The sequence below is a fragment of the Rosa chinensis genome, chromosome 7, assembly GCF_002994745.2.
Source record: "Rosa chinensis cultivar Old Blush chromosome 7, RchiOBHm-V2, whole genome shotgun sequence".
NCBI classification, from domain to species: domain Eukaryota; kingdom Viridiplantae; phylum Streptophyta; class Magnoliopsida; order Rosales; family Rosaceae; genus Rosa; species Rosa chinensis.
The window spans coordinates 29,240,067-29,256,955 of record NC_037094.1 but is presented as its reverse complement, the minus strand read 5'-3'; the positions used below and the strand labels follow the sequence as shown (position 1 = coordinate 29,256,955).

Genomic DNA, 16,889 nt, shown 5'->3' with positions numbered 1-16,889 from the left:
AACTAGTAAAACCACCTAGAGAAGGCAATTGAAGTACAAGGGATTGTTTCACACATGAAACATAGAAGATCAAGTGAATGCACTTCGTTATGCTAATTTATCTTTACCCTTTCCTTGTTGCATCTGCCACGAGGATACCCTCAGTTTCTTTTAGTCTCAGTTGTAGCAGTCACCACCTCTTACACACAATAGCTTTCATCGAGTGTCAACCCTAGGTATATAAATTATAGAGCAGGGGGTAATAGCTAAAGTGTGGCGTGCAAATTTGTTAGAGCACTCCTCTTCCACCACTTTTTCATCATCTGTTCTCTGTTCAACTCTGATGATCGGAGCAGATGCCGCAGAAGTTTGCTCAATCAGATGATGAATATTGACACTACTCCTATCTTTCTTGAAAGTCCAGAGAGGTTCGCATTTGTGCATAACAGGAGGTGAGTAACGGATGAACATTAGCCCTAAAGACCTAAGATGGAATAACAGGTGTAAAGATGCCATCAAAACATGGTGTGAAAGTGGATCTGGTGGGTTTGCCATTGGACAACGCACTCCCACATGATTGAAGGAGGTAAAAATCCAATAGCATCCTACCATATTTGAAGGTGACATCCAAGGTTTCAGCAAGAGTAACATGAAATGGCAAATTAAATCACACCGATGTTTGAGGGGTTGTTCAACTCGAACTCTAGCAATCTCATCATGAAAACCTCCCTGATAAATAAAAACCAAAACAAGTCTTAGGGTTTGCCCAACAAGTTGGATCATGGCCATGATCGAGGGAGACTTGCAATATGAACCACTAAAAGGAACTTCATGGATTGGGAGTGACCATCATAAATTCATAATCGTTCAAAACAATCTGAGCTTTCTAGAAGAACCAAGGGTCGATGAGCTTGAAACAAGCAGTATCCTCTACCCTGGTGAAGGGAGTTGCGTTCTTAGATATCAAGGGGTCCATTGAAATGCCATATCGATCAGAAAGCTCTTTTAAAAGAGTCATGGTTGAATTCTCGGTAAGCATTCAATCGATCAACCATGAAATGGTTGGCAGAGATAATCTGAGAGCCCTTGCGTTAGTGGTTACCCAAATCAACGATTATGACACCATCTTTCAATGACAGGGCCAAGGCCAAATGTGTCATCACATTAGCAATGGATGCAATGAAGAAAGCTTCTAAGAAAATGAAACTCTAACTCTAGGTATGCAAGAGCTTTGAAACTCATGGAAATGCTTCAAGGAAAAAGCAACTATTCGCAAGTGACCCGTATTGTGCACATGCGGGTTTAGACCCTTTATTCTTATCTACTTCTTTTTTTTAGTACATTTATACTATTATAGTAAATAAGAAGTTATTCATAGTGCATTAATCTCAGTTTGGTCAGATGAAAACAACGTAGCAAAAGTACTCCATAAATATGAACTAGCAAACGTTGCCCGCGCGTTGCTGCGGGGGTTATAATTGTTCATATATTATTTAGAAAGGTAAGTGATTATTGATGGGGTGTCGATTGTTCATGATCGATTGGTGGAAAACATAGGCATAGCAAAAACCAATTCGTTTGTGCGAGAGCATACTATCATAATCAACATAAAAAAAGATATAAAAAACCAAGAGAGCAGGCCAAAAAAAAAAATGTTAGACGTAAGACGTATATTGTAATGAAAAGAAAGATTATAACATATTATTGATATATATTTAGTTTTACATTGTTTACATTGAATCATACCTAATACAAAAATGCTAGTTCTACAAATTTGTCATTCATTAACCTAGCAGGAGTAACTGAGAGATACTGTTAAGCACAGCAGCTGCATTGCATCTTCAAAAACAGCAGCTGCATTGCATCTTCAAAAACAGCAGCTGCATTGTATCTTCAAAACGTAAGATTGGTTCAGTTATAGCTGCTGAATCAACTGAAGTTTGTTTACAAAAGGTTATACTGGAAGCTGTTTCAAAAATTGGTTATTCCAATATTGTATCTTCAAAACATAAGATTGGTTCAGTTATAGTTGTTGAATCAACTGAAGTTTGTTTACAAAAGGTTATACTGGAAGTTGTTTCAAAAATTGGTTATTCCAGTGTACAAAATGTTTCAGTTGATTAGTTGACTACAGTTATACCAAAAATTGTAGTCAATGCAGCTTCTACTTGTTAGTTACATATGTACAAAAGAGTGATGCAAATTTACTGCTCGTTTTCCTTGTTATGTTCTTCTTTTGCCAGTGATGATGAAGTGGCGCTTCCTTGTTCTGGTTCCCTATCAGTTTAAACAGAAGTATTATGCAAGTGTTATGTAATTAAAAGTAGCATGTCAATAAGAAATGTATGCTTTTATATAGAAACTTGCGTGGTAATGTAATATATATTTACCTCCTGATTTTCTTCTCTGGGTCAGAAATGAATAATGTCCTTTTGCTTGCCTCAATTGATCTTTTTTTTTGGGTGAGGGGACGATCTTTGGCTTCTTGGTGGAGTGGTCGCTTGGATGGAGTTGTTAGCAACTTCCGCTTATCCCCGGCTTTTGAGAACCTGCAATGTTTTTCATTTTATCGGTGTACACATTTACACATGAAGCAATTGAGTTTAATGGATTGTGAATTTATTAATATTAATAGACTATGATTTTGTGATGATAAAAACACTTACTCTTCCTCGTAGTCTTCTCTTTGGCCAATGTCTGGATCAATGATTATGCATCTGTGATTTGTGCTCGATGGAGTTGGTTGTTCTATAAATTGGAAGAGAAAATGATTATAAAATAGATAGTAATTGTAACAATTTTATTAAATGTTTCAAATTTATAGTTACGTTGAAATAGAGCAATCCTCAAGCTAGTAAATACTGCTAGTACTGGTGGAGGCAAATTGTAAATTGCATCCAGATCGAACTCTCTTGCAGTATCCCCCCAAAGAGTTATCTTCACATCTTCTCTACTGCATTGAAAAGTTTATTGGTTATTTTTATTAGAGAAAATAGCATATCTTAAGATATAAGAAACTTTAAAAATACTGTACCTCAGATTTTCCAAAGTGATTTCACATTTTGTTTCCATTTTATTTTTGCTTCTAACGAACACCTCATGATGTGGTACTACTGCTTTGATGCAGCCATAAAGGTCTTGTATGAAATAAGAAAACATTGTCAGTCTATAAAGTGTTAGTTTCCACTATAATTTGTAGATAAAAAGAGTATTTATTTATGAATTGGAAATTCACCTATAACTGTTTGCCCTTCCATACGCTTTTGCAATTTGAAAATCTATGTACCTTCAGTCCTCTTTATCACAGTCATTCTAATCAAAAATTCAGTCATATCCTTATGCATACAATCACTAACTTTTTTAAACAATTCACAAACAATCATAGCTGCCGCAGCAACGCGCGGGCAACCTTTGCTAGAAACAAATAGTATTACTTATTTTGAACTTGTAAATAGAAAGGAGATAAATAGTTTAAATTTGATAATGGATGCTCACCACGCCTTGATCTTGGATAAATTTGATGGTCTTCATCCCTACCCCAGAAACTGCTGTTCCAGTTTCAGATATACCACCAATTACATTCTGGTCATTAGATATTTCTTGGACTTCCCTTTCAGCATTATGATTTTCATCTTCATACTCCTCTAACAATCTCTTACTTCTTGTCCACCTCATCTTTGGAGCCATAACTACTTTTAAAAAACTATACATTAGCTTAAAATTGAAATAGTTTCGTTTTTTTATTTGAACATCTGTAATACAAAGACTGGAATATCTGTTTCTGTTTTAATCGGAACAAAAATAATACAACAAATAACCTAATGACACAGACACTTCCAATCATAGTTTAACAATCATATGTAGTAAGACTCTTACTACATATGATTCAAACTGTTCTCAAATTTATACCTGAATTCAAAGCACAATCTGACTGCACACTGTTCCAACAATCTGAGAATGAAGTGACAGAATTTAGAAATCCAACTATAGTCATACAAACTATAAACCGAGTACAAAAAAAACAATAATGAACACAGATAAAACCAGTAACTCAGCAAATAAAACTGTGGCATTTATTACCTGAATAAGAATAAGAGATCAAGATAGTATTAACCAATACACAAAGGAACAGTGGCAGCAGAATGATGTGTAAATGCTTCTGCATATAATCTGTAACAGCGAAAGAAAATAACAATTAAATCTTGAAATTAGTCACAAAACTACAAACAAATCTTCTCTTATAACGCTGTAATTTTAAAATAAACTGTGCGAACTTAAAAGAACATACAAAATATAGAAACATTGATAACCCTGCATCACTAATCTAGAAACAAACATTGATAAAATGAAAATCTCTCACACTTTAGTTCTAACCTTCAAAACCCAAAAAAAAAAAAAAAGACCACTATATGCATCAGTTCCTAAATACAATACCTCTTGATTATATTTTTAAAGCATACTCATCCCACTAATGCATTAGTATTATTGCAGTTTATGAATTAGTATATACAAAAGGCACCACTATTTTCTGCGCATGATTAGCTTCGCTTTTTTTTTCTTTATTTTTTTTTTTCTTAATGGCTTTATTGTGTGTATATATTCTGTGCTTGAATAGCTTTAGTTCAGAATCTCATATTTGAGAAAAAAATAAGGTTTTACTTTGTGCAATGTTTATACCTTCTCTTGCAATGTTTGCTTCAATCCTTATTGAATAGCTTCACTTAAAATTTGACTGCACAATTTAGTTCTAACCTTGAAAAGTATTATTGCAGTTTATGAATTAGTATATACAAAAGGCACCACTATTTTCTGCGCATGATTAGCTTCGCTTTTTTTTCTTTATTCTTTTTTTTCTTAATGGCTTTATTGTGTGTATATATTCTGTGCTTGAATAGCTTTAGTTCAGAATCTCATATTTGAGAAAAAAATAAGGTTTTACTTTGTGCAATGTTTATACCTTCTCTTGCAATGTTTGCTTCAATCCTTATTGAATAGCTTCACTTAAAATTTGACTGCACAATTTAGTTCTAACCTTGAAAAGCCACCAAAAAAAAAAAAAACCCTCCACCTCACAAAAATTGTTTGCTCTTACTTAACCATAAAAAATTAGTCAAGCTACCAAATGCATGAAGAAATCAGAGGGTAAGAACGAATTCAATAGTTGTCATCAGTCACCATTATGCGAGAAACCCTTAATAACATTAACAGTAGAAACAGACTTCTTTTCATTAATCGCCATTATCTAATTTGTTAATAGTTAGATATGACATTAATAAATCTGCAGAAACATCTCCTTCAAAGTAACTAACCACAACACAAAAGAAAATGAAGTTTTGAAAAAAAAAAAATAGTAATGTCTGATCACAGTCAAAACAGAACAATACCACTCGAATAATATCTGAACTGAAAAGCCAAGGAAAGCTTGAAAATATGACCTTCACCCATTTTTAGTCATGTCTAATGAGTTTTCATTGTTAGCATCGGAATTCAATCACACAGATTATCTTTTCTCCAAAAATTTGATCTGTGCAGAAGTAAACAATCACAAAATTGAACTAAAATAATTAAATTGGGCTAATCTTACAATCTTACATGCAGTAGGCAATCAGCAGCTTCGCGAGCTCAGTGACTATAACACAGTCCCTCCTCTGTTTCTCCACTTAAATCCCAGGCAGGTACAGAACTAATCACTAAAATGAAGACAACAAATTAATTAATGCATTAGAGAAACAGATCATAATCACACATACAATTAAACCAATAACACATTTCAGTTTCATCGTTTTGTTTTCAAGCCTAAATGTAGAATAGATGGGCAAATAAATTGATTAGAAATAATAATGAACAATGAATTAAGCTAACCACAAAGAAAGCAAAAGGCAACAATCCAAATATCAGAAACTCAAACAGTACTGTTAACTGCTGTTGTTGTGTTTAAGGTGCTTTGAACATTAAGCTTCCATTTGCATAATAATATAAGCAGTAAAGAAGAAACCAAACACAGATGAAAGAAAGCTGAAAAAGACCTGTTCACCGTCGAACGATCAACTACCAGTAAAATCGAGCCACTGTTGCCAGCACATTGAAAGCAGATAAAGCACCCCTTCCAGTTCTCAAAACTACAACAAAACAAATAGAAATGACGATAAGAATCGGGCAAGATAATCACCAACATCCACAATCACAAAAAGAAGACTTGTTTATTAATGAATCAAAATTAAATAAAAAATAAGAAAATGCAAGTAATAAACAATAGAAACCATAACTAAAAAACCCTTTAATCTAACAATAAAAATATACAATAAATTTCAAATGCACTTAATTTATCCAAAGCTGAACAATATAAGAGAACCCTAAAACCTACACAAAACTCTAACGATAATTATGTGTCTATGAATCAAGTTCCTGATGAAGTTACAGAAAGGGAATTAAATTGGACTTATTTAAACTGACCAAACTCAACAAAATTCAAAATATTTAAGACATCAAACGTATACTCCGATTTCAATTCAACACAAATTTTGAATCTCCACAGAAAATGCTAGATTTATATGATACCGAAAGTCAAATTTCACCTTTGCACTATTGACGGAGACAAAGCTAACGGGCTGTCAAAGAGTCACGATCAGAGTTGCGGACTCAACATATCTCTTTCCCTTAACAGAAAACCAGCAAAATCAGTAGAGATAACTCTATGTTTGTGGGCACTCACTGCAATTAACCAAATCCCACAGATTAGACCAATTCAATAAGAAGCATGACCCAAATTTACATCAAAAGCAGAAAAAGAAATTACAGATTAGATTGGGTTAAAAATCACCAAGTGTGAGGTCAGTTTTTAATAATTCAATTCACTTGTCATTTTTTACCACCTTTTTTATGTGAGGTCAGTTTTACTATAGAAAAAAACCATCTATGATGTTGCCCCTGTATTCTTATTGATTCTACTAAACTGAACTGTCACCAAGTTTTCAAAATGGTCAACGTTTATAATCTAAAACTTTGCTTGAAAAATTGAGAAAGTATAAATTTGAAGAACTCAAAACAATCTATGAACTAAACTATACATCCATAGAAACTAAGTGCCTAAAGTTTACATATCAATCGGAAAAAAACATTGGAAGACAATTAGTTTTACTGGAAGATAATTCAATTATTGAAATTAAGAGTACAAAGTAGATGCTATAGATCAGTAGTGAAAAATTAGAAATTGTGACAGATGAAAAGCATACCTTGAAGTTGTTGTAATTAACCACCTAGATGTGAAATTGCAGAGCAAACAGAATGTGTAGAAGATAAAAACTGATATCAGTTGAAAATTGAGAACAATAGATAACCTAATAGAAGCCGTAATACATAAAAATTAATAGGCAAAACAGAGTTTCATTAGAAATCAAGTTTCTTCGGTTGATTTCTACTGTAACTCTATTTTGTCAGATTAATAACAAAATTTCAGTTTCCCAATTCTTGAAAAACAAAAACAAATACCATCAAAAGGAACAAAGTTTTCGAGATCAGAAAGAATAAGAAGTTGTAAACATATGGTTTACAGAGATGAAAAAATTGATCGATCTGGGTAGATTATGAAAGCTAAATTTTACCAAGATTCTGCTGATGTTGATTGCGATCGATGGATAAGCCTGGTATCAACGAATTGCAAACAGGAGGTGTTGACCTTGATGGAGGTCGAGGCCGGGATCGGAATCGGTAAAGCAAGAAGAAAATAGCTACCTTTGTTGGTGAATAGAATGAGAACTTGTTCTTCTTTCTTCTTCAAAACCCACAGAGCTTTCATCAAACAGAGGGAAAAAAAAAAAAAACAAATTCTAAAATCCAATTCTCACATATTCCCAGCATGAACTTGGTGTATCAAATTCTTCTTCCTCTTCCTGTTTCCTATTCTTCCTCTCCCTGGAATTGGCCTTCACTTCCTCTTTCTCTCTCTCTCCCTCTCGCAGAAGAGTGAGAAGACCCAAAAGACACAGAAAACCTCCGCCTCTCTCTCTCGCAATCTATCTCTATCACTTTTCATATGGAAATATGTCAAAACTGAAAATTGATGGAAGATTTTGGAGCAATTGAAGGCGCGAATTACCTGTTCATCGACGATATTGATATGGGAGAGCTGAGAGTCGGATTCACGGCGGAGATCCAAATTGAGAGAGAAATCTTGGTTATACGGCTGAAGAAGAAAGAAGAAACCGACGGAAGCGTCTGGAACGTCGATGGCAGAGCCATAAAACAATTTAGAATGAGGGCAAAACCGTCATTTAGAGGTGAACAGTAATGAACAGTGCTTAGGAACAGTTGCAGGACGCTTAGTATATAGTGAATGTTTGAAATGATATGACATATCATCACTTTTATGCTTCTTTTTATTTTTTTATCTTTGATGTTGACTCACCCTCTAGTTGAAGAATTCGCCATTATATACCCAAATTCTTTTATCCATCTTCATCGTATCTAGATTCTTAGGAGTTTAGATGAAACTCATTGTTAGCTTTTTATTATGTGCAGTTGAATTGTGGAGACAAAGTGTTTTACATTTCTCTGTCCCTTGTTCTCTAGTCTCTTCTTAGTTAGATGCAAAGGATTTTAGGTAAGCACAGCTCCAATTTGATATGGTAGTCTTAACTCTTTACTTAGGTGTTATGAGTTTTGTTTGTTTTGTGTTGTATAGACTCTAACTATGAATTTGGTAATGTAGATTTTCTTAATTTCTTATGCGGATTTCGTCCACTAAAGTTTTTCTCTCTTAAGATTATGTCATTTCATCTTCTTTCTCTAGCTTTTTGGACAAATCTTATTCATTCAGTAAAATTTTAAATGTTGCACTTGTTCACCTCACTAGTTACTCAAAAAATCTCTTTTTGAACACTAACGTCGTTGTCTTCATACTAATTTGTTGTTAATGGATAATAAAATAATGCTTCTTTACTCAACAGACATCATCATTTGCCTCTTCATGCCTCTCAAAATAATGTCTTTTTACTCTAAGGCCACGTTTGGTTCGCGGAAAGTAAGCATCAGGAAATGAAACTTGTTTATTTCTTGCGCTTGGGATGCAAAAGGAAAGGAAATCGTTTCCTGAATGAAAGGAAAATAAGGGGGAAAGTTGTTCCTTCCAAACTCCAAATGAATCACTTTCCCTTTTTTTTTCCTTGCATTTATTACTCACAACATATTATTTTATTACATTATTTACAAACTTTTTAACAACTTTCCTGATAACTTTCCTTAGGGCAACTCCAACCATGGGGTTCAAAATCAGATTTGGGAGAATTATAGGACTTCTCATCTCCAACCATGGTTTTTGGGGGGTGTTGGTCCTAAATTATAGGACTTGGGCTCATCCCAAGTCTCAAATATGACACTTTTCCAAGACCAAGACTGGTCACTGTAGCTACGGGGCCACCAAGTGGGCTGTCTCAGCCCAACATATGAAGAGACGCGCCTGGAGTAGGGGTTGAAGGAGAAGCGCGCTTCAGGGAAAGGGAGAAGGAGAACGCACGCGTATGCGCTGGAGAGAGAGAAAGGGCTGACGCAATCTGGTTCACGGACCCCACTAGGGCTGCGTTTTGTCCCCTGCCGACCGTTGGAACCCCAAATGGTCATCAACTGAAGGGCTCTGATCAGTCCATTTTGAATATGGACTGTCAGATGTTGGGTTAATTTGGTTTTTTTTTTTTTGACTGAAACGGATCTATTCAAGACCCAATGGCTCAGATTTTTGGAAAAAAATGATGAACGGCTCTTATTAGTTGAAGGGTTAATATTTCCTTTTTGTTCCAAAAAAAATATAAAAAATTACCAGAAAATTGGGGGGAAAAAATATACCCGTTAGAACAGTGAATTGTAGGAAATTATATAAATAGCTACCCATTCTTTTCTATTTCCTCACACCAAATATCCTCCATCTCCTTCACAATTTTCCATTCATTAACCCGTCTTCTTGTTCTTAAATATATCTTCCTCTTTTTTTTTTTGTCTTGGAAAAAATGGCTCCAAGAGGGGATTCTTGGAGGCACAATGAAGAAGTTATTCTTTGCCAAGCTTGGATCACCGTTGGGGGTGATGGTTGCGTTTGAAAAGATCAAAAGTCGGACTTATTGTGGAGTCGTGTGGCGGAGGAGTACAATGCTCACAAACCGGCCAGTTGCATGGATATAACACATTCTAGTTGCCACGCTCGTTGGAAGAAAATAAGTCCGGCATGTATGAAGTGGCGCCAAGCTCTTAACAAGGTCGAACACTTTCAACGAAGAAGCGACGAAAATATGGAGGACGAGGTAATTATATTGAAATATGTTCAATAATGATTATTTTTTTATTTATCATGTAGTTGTTAAAAGTAAAATGTTGTTATATAGTTTATTCATCGATTTATACTAAGCCAATTTTTTTTTAATATTTTATTTACTTAATATTATATGTAGCTCATGAATGTTAAATCAAAGTACTACGACTCGGAAGGTTGTGATTTTGTGTTTGAGCATTGTTGGCAATATTTGAAAAATACAGAAAAGTTTGGAAAAACGCCATCAATGGAAAACACCCACTTTAGTGTTCCTAATCATGTCAACTTGGATGACGATGGAACACCCACTACTGAGGATGAGCTTCCCTCATTAAGAAAGGCACGTCCTCAAGGACAGAAAGCTCAGAAGCTAGCTAAGAAAAAAGGCAATAAGCAAGATGCGGATGGCCTACGAGTTCAAATGCAGAAATGTTATGAACAAACAGAACGCGAGTACCAACAAAGGCAAAGACAGTTTGAGGAAGGTCAACTAATTGAGCAACACGCTGAGGATGCTCACACGATGCAGGTTGATTCATCAATTTTCACCCCAAGAAAGAGGAGTTATTGGGAGAGGAAGCAACAACAAATAATTGATAAGGAGGCAGAAAGTTCAAGCATCCCCGAACAATCTCAAGATCCTACACCCCCTGAAGGAGACAACACAGGCTTGACCACTTATGATCCACTTGGCGAGACATCTTGGATGTAATTAATATTGTTAGTTGCTTTGAATGGTTTGTGTTTTAATTTATGATAATAAAAATTATTTTGTTGAGTAGATCATCTTCATAAAAAAGCATTGAACTTTTATTTTCATAATAAAGCACACCACACAAATTAAAAGCACACAACACAAAGTAAAAGCATACCACACAACAATACAACCAAAGTAGGCCATGACCACTTATCATGACAACATGGCCACTTATTGAAAGCACCAAAAAAAAAAAATGCTCACTGGTGGTTCTGATCAGCTTGTAACTTCTTGGTCCATAAGTTATCGACTAGATCTTCTTGGAGGTTTTTATTCATCACTGGACATCTAACCTCCTGGTGACGACGCAAGAATTGATTTAGTTGTTGCGGATTGCGATCAACATCGGTGTCCATTACTGGTCTCATATATATCTCTGCTTTCCTTGGTCTGGTTGGGATATCATCAGGATCAAATGGCTGCGCTGCATCTTCATCATGCTCATCTTCAACAATCATATTGTGCAAGATAATGCACGTCATCATGATGTATTGAAGGTTCTCCTTACTCCACCCACGAGCTGGTCCTCTTATGATTGCCCAACGAGCTTGGAGAATACCAAATGCTTTCTCCACGTCTTTTCTGTATGCTTCCTGCATCCTTGTGAAATGTTGTGTCTGCGGCGACCTCGGGTTTCGGATTGCTTGTACAAAGGACCCCTACTTAGGGTATATGTCATCAACTAGGTAATAACATTGACGATAATGCCTATTATGTTCCTGACTTCCTGGTAATTCATTTCAGGGGTTTCACCGGTGCATACGTCATTGAACAACGGTGAACATCCAAGGACGTTAATATCATTCAGGGAACCTGGAAGTCCGAAGAAGGCACACCAAATCCAAGTATCGTAGGACGCCACCACCTCTAAGATGATTGTGGGTTTCCCCTTGTAGCCAGTATACTGCCCTGCCCATCCGGTGGGACAACTTTTCCATTGCCAATGCATACAATCAAGGCTACCGATCATCCCCGGGAATCCTCGTTCTGCAACTTTGTCAAGTAGTCGTCGCAAATCTGCCGGTGTTGGTCAGCGGAGGTAAGTCTCATGATACACATTCTAGATTGCTTTTGTGAAGTGCTCAAAAATCTCAATGGTAGTGGTCTTTGCAATATCTAGGTAATCATCACAGAAATCAGCTGTGATGCCATACGCGAGCATTCTCATGGCCCATGTCAGCTTTTGTTCAGTGGATAAGCTGAGTCTCCCACAAGCATCTCTTGTTTGAACAAAATATGGGTCGTAGTTGGCCACGTCGCGCATCATCTTGTCAAAGACCCAAGGTTGCATTCTATATCGCCTGCGAAATATGTTTGGTTCATACCTGCATGGATCCGTGAAGTATTGAGCTTTGAGTCGAAGATCCATCAGCTCTCGATCCCTGGCCTTATAGGTACGACCTTCCAAAGAACCACCCCATTGTAAATCCTCATCTTCCAGAGTTTGGATTTGCAAGGCAGCGGCAGATATCATCAAGGCTCGTCGACGGCTTCTTGTGACGGCCTCTTCTTGATCTTTCTGCAACCATTCGTCAAACGATTCATTGCAGAAATGGTTTGACAAAATCAAAACGAAAAAGAAAGAAAGATTTGTGTAATTTGGATATGAGAAGTGTTTGTGAATTTGTGAGAGATGAGAATGATAATGACCCCATATTTATGGACGGATTGAGTTCATTTCATTAGATAAGATATGACACGTGGCGGACAAAGACTCAACCGTAATTTGGACAGCCAATTAGAGATTGACACGTGGCGCTGATATCACATCGAAATTCGGCTATTTGGCATATATGCCGAGACAAAACATCAAAATATCGTCTAAATAGTTAAATTCTTTGTCGTATGTGCCGACACTTTTGTCGTATATGCCGACACAAAAAAAAATTAATTTTTTTTTAATTCATTAAATAATAAGAATAATTTTTAAATATTATGATAAAATGTTAAATTTTTTTTTTTACCTTATTTAATTAAATTAACATATTTTTAATATAATATTCATCAAAATTATACTCATATTATATTTTAGTCAAGAATAGTGAAAATAGCACCCCTATATAGCACCTCATGGTTGGAGATGAGAATTGAGTCTTATATGAATAGTGCAACTAGGGGGTGCTCAAATGAGAATAGCACCCCCAAATGGTGCCCATGGTTGGAGTTGCCCTTATGGTACCAAATTTCGGAATGGAAAGTTCTTGGGAAATTATTTCCTTTCCTATGGAAAAAACAAAGGAATTATTTTTCTTTCCGTGAACCAAACGAGGCCTAAACGCTTGGTTTTGGCCTAAATATTCTCGGCGTCTTGAGAGGCGGTGTGGTCTTTCTCTCTCTTCGTGAGACTTGGTTTATTGATCCTTCAATCTTCTTTTTGGACGATGTAGGTCACATGGTGATTTTTGTTTAGCATCGTGCCAATGGTTTTCCTAGGCAACACTTCGCTTGCTTGGTTGTGTTCCAACCCCATTCAACTTATCACTCTTTATTTTTGGATGAGTAGCTCGAATTTATGTTTGTGATGAGTCATCAATGGTGGTATTGATTTTGACACTGGTGGATTTGTTGGGTGGGGCGGTTTGCAATTGCTTTGGTTAGTGTAAGAAGGTGAAAGTGATTTGGGCTATGGGTTAGGTATTTTTTATTGCCTCTGATTCTAGCTTGTGAGGACGTCAAAGGTTCACCTCTTTGGCTTTCACTGTAACAAATATTAGCATTCCAATCATCCAATGTATAAAATGGTGACAACTATTGTTGACTACATTTGTGATTCAGCGGTGGTTATTGGTTTCTTGATTGTGGGTACGCTAGGGCTCTGTTAGTAGGTTCGAAGTAGTGGGGTTAATTGGCATGTTATACACTGTGAATTGGTTGGATAGCCAGCACAGATCTAATCAACAAGTCGATTTGTCCGGCTTGGTGGTTGCCCTAGATGGGGCCATGGTTTAGTTTAGGTACAGTGATAGTTTTGCCTCCTAATAGGTTTATTGTTCATTTGTCCTTTTGACAAGAGAGGTCGATGGTAGGGTATTCTTATTGTTGCTAATAGTAGCTAGGAGATTTCTTGTTGTATTTAGTTAGGCCATCATCTCCACCTGTGGGCTATTGGGTGGATATAGCTCAAAAAATTGAAGATTTTCATCTTTAATTGGGAGCTAAGCTAAACTAAAAAGGTCATTTGAGAGGCAACAGGGCCAAGAGCTGAGCTAAAAGGTGGCTCTTTGTATAGTCTTTAAGCTATTTTTTCGTGGGCTCCACATTGCTGGCCCAAATAAATTATATGAGATAAAATATAGAGATCAACAGCTAAAATTGATTAAAATGTATCCGATGGATTTTTTATTTTTTTTTCAATTTCAAAATGTAACAGCACTTTTCAAAAAATTAATAATAAAACAAAATATTCCTATAAATACTCATATCACCTGATTTTCATATCTAACATTCTCTCTTCTTCATTTTCTACCTACACTCACTCCTATATTTGCTACTTCCTTCTCATTATTGTGCAATTTCTCTCATCTCTTCTATAAGAACCTGGCCCAAAACTGAACCAAAGCATTTCTACTGGCTGAATTTAAAATTTAAATACGAATTAAAATTGGAAGAAAATTTGTGGTAAATAACAAGGTAAAGAAAATGTTCACAACAAAACTAATTTAGCAATTAGATCTCAAAAGGATTCCAAGTGCTACTTACAAATAAAATTACTTTTTTTTACAAGAGTCGACCAAAATAAGAAAATTCTACTCTCTACTGCCCACAACCCAAACTCTTCTAATCGAAAACTAAACGAACCTGCAAACACAAAGAAACAAGGATTGAGCAAAAAGCACACTCAGTGAATGACTCGAGTAGTAAGCCAATAACATTATTCTCGAACATCATAGCCACAAGATTCATAAAATCATAGCAATAAACACTTTCCAAGTACGCACTTTTATAAATAAAAACATCCCAGAACATAACACCAAGATATAATCGGTTTGGTAACCAAACCGCACCACTTGGGAACACTATCAACACGATGATCAAATAATTTTGCCGATAGGCAACAACCTACCACTACAAGCTCATAATCAGTTTGACGTGTCACTGCATACTCATGAATTTAAATATCATATGGGAATGCCACCGCAGACCCGTTAACTAAAATAATATTAGACTATTAGGAATGTCAGTGCAAACCTGTTAGCTAAAGTGGGTTACGACAACCCCAATGACTGTGCCACACATGGTCACATCATAATAGTAATGTGCATATTGCTAATACCACTCTCCTACTTACTAGAGGATTCTAAATAGTATATAGGTTTTCGTGTGAAAATTAGGTGTAGGATATCACATTGTCTTTGTTCAAAAATGGCCTCCATCACAAAGAAATAGTAGTATAATTATAAATACTATATATTTGAAAAATAAAATGCAAAACAATATAATAACATAACATTTAAACTTATAGCCTTAAATATTGGAAATTGTCTAAATTATAGGGTTAATTACATATAAGTGCATCTTAGAATGTTTTTTTAGCCATAAGGCCACCAACTAGTTTTTTCCTTCATAAGGCCACTAGATTAAAAAATGTGTTATATTTTGGATATTAAAATGGGTTAATTACACATAAGTGCATCTTTGAATGTTTTTTTAGTCATAAGGCCACCAACTAGTTTTTTCCCTCATAAGGCCACTAGATTAAAAAATGTGTTATATTTTGGATATTAAAAATCAATATATTTACATAAATGCCACTAGAGTACAAAATCAACGGTCATTCCCTCTTTCCTCTCCGACGAGGTTTCCGGTCAACTCCGGCTAACCTCCGGCGACCACAAAAGCTACTGTCACTAACACCAAAAGCTACTGTAACTAGCAACAAAAGCTACTCTGATAAGATTTCCGGCAACCTCTGGCGAGGTCACAAAAACTACAATCGCTAGCAACAAAAGCTACTCTGATGAGATTTCCAACAACCCCCGGCGAGGTCACAAAAACTACTGTCACCGGCAACAAAAGCTACTGTTACCAACAAAAGATACTGTCACTAGTAATAAAAGCTACTCTTGTGAGATTTCCAGCAACCTCCGATGAGATCACAAAAGCTACTGTCACCAGCAACAAAAACTACTGTCGCTAGCAACAAAAGCTACTCTAGTGAAATTTTCAGCAACCTCTGGCGAGGTAACAAAAGCTACTGTCACAAACACCAAAAGCTACTCACTTAGGCTAAGAAAACTATTTTAAGAGACAAACAAAACTACTCCCAACGAATGAGAAAGATATTCTTAGAGACTAACAAAGCTACTCTCAACGAATGAGAAAACTACTACCAACCAATATAGAAGCTACTTTGAAACATCAAAAAACTGTAAATTTATAATATCAAAAATGCTTGAATCAAAACACTTTTGGTTTCAACCAAAGGAATCCACCAGGCATATATTTAACATAGAGAAGACCTAGATGTACTACCATAACAAGTTGTTGCCCAAAGCTACTACTAAAACCACCAAAATAACTTCAATGCGTCAATTTGTAATTCTGTAATGGCATTAGCTCATCCTTACACAATCATCAATTCAGGATATACAAGTGATTGAAACCAAAATGCATTACTAAAATGATCTATTCAGAATACCAATATATACAAACTGAGCAACAAATGAATACACAAACAAACAGAGAAATTAAACCCAAATTCTGATCTAATTTTATACATTAATCATTAAGAACAAAAGGATACCGAATCAGCAAACCAAAGCCAATCTCATAGGCACCTTTTCTCTCTCTACATCATCTAACACATCTGCTACGATTCGAATCACCCTCTTGAAAGCAAAGTGCACACCATTTGAA

The 16,889-nt window shown here is 35.8% G+C and overlaps 1 protein-coding gene across 4 annotated transcripts; it reads right to left on the bottom strand.

Moving 5' to 3' along the window:
* Positions 1–2,020: 2,020 nt before the first annotated feature.
* LOC112180687 lies at positions 2,021–6,052 on the bottom strand. 4 transcript variants are annotated; one of them, XM_040511946.1, is made up of 10 exons: positions 6,006–6,052; positions 5,572–5,669; positions 4,060–4,149; positions 3,889–3,930; positions 3,556–3,668; positions 3,266–3,281; positions 3,014–3,116; positions 2,842–2,932; positions 2,370–2,727; positions 2,021–2,256 (listed from the first exon to the last, which is right to left on the bottom strand). In XM_040511946.1, exons 3-9 carry the CDS (start codon positions 4,142–4,144, stop codon positions 2,689–2,691), a joined length of 489 nt encoding a protein of 162 aa, XP_040367880.1. In that variant the 5' UTR covers positions 4,145–4,149; positions 5,572–5,669; positions 6,006–6,052; the 3' UTR covers positions 2,021–2,256; positions 2,370–2,688. The 4 variants fall into 4 exon arrangements, 1 of the variants encoding a protein (XP_040367880.1); XR_005803860.1 differs by lacking the exons at positions 3,556–3,668; positions 3,889–3,930; positions 4,060–4,149; positions 5,572–5,669; positions 6,006–6,052 and having other exon boundaries at positions 2,034–2,256; positions 2,370–2,528; positions 2,646–2,932; positions 3,266–3,285; XR_005803861.1 differs by lacking the exons at positions 3,556–3,668; positions 3,889–3,930; positions 4,060–4,149; positions 5,572–5,669; positions 6,006–6,052 and having other exon boundaries at positions 2,031–2,256; positions 2,370–2,932; positions 3,014–3,145.
* Between the last annotated feature and the right edge of the window lie 10,837 nt (positions 6,053–16,889).

Bases quoted from the DNA above. Each gene is read 5' to 3' on its own strand.
- LOC112180687 (XM_040511946.1), bottom strand. From the start codon at position 4,144: ATGCAGAAGCATTTACACATCATTCTGCTGCCACTGTTCCTTTGTGTA. The intron at 3,931-4,059 runs GTAATAAATGCC...CTTCATTCTCAG, and splicing joins GATCTCTTATTCTTATTCAG to ATTGTTGGAACAGTGTGCAG. The intron at 2,728-2,841 runs GTATTTACTAGC...TCCAATTTATAG, and splicing joins TGCCTCCACCAGTACTAGCA to AACAACCAACTCCATCGAGC.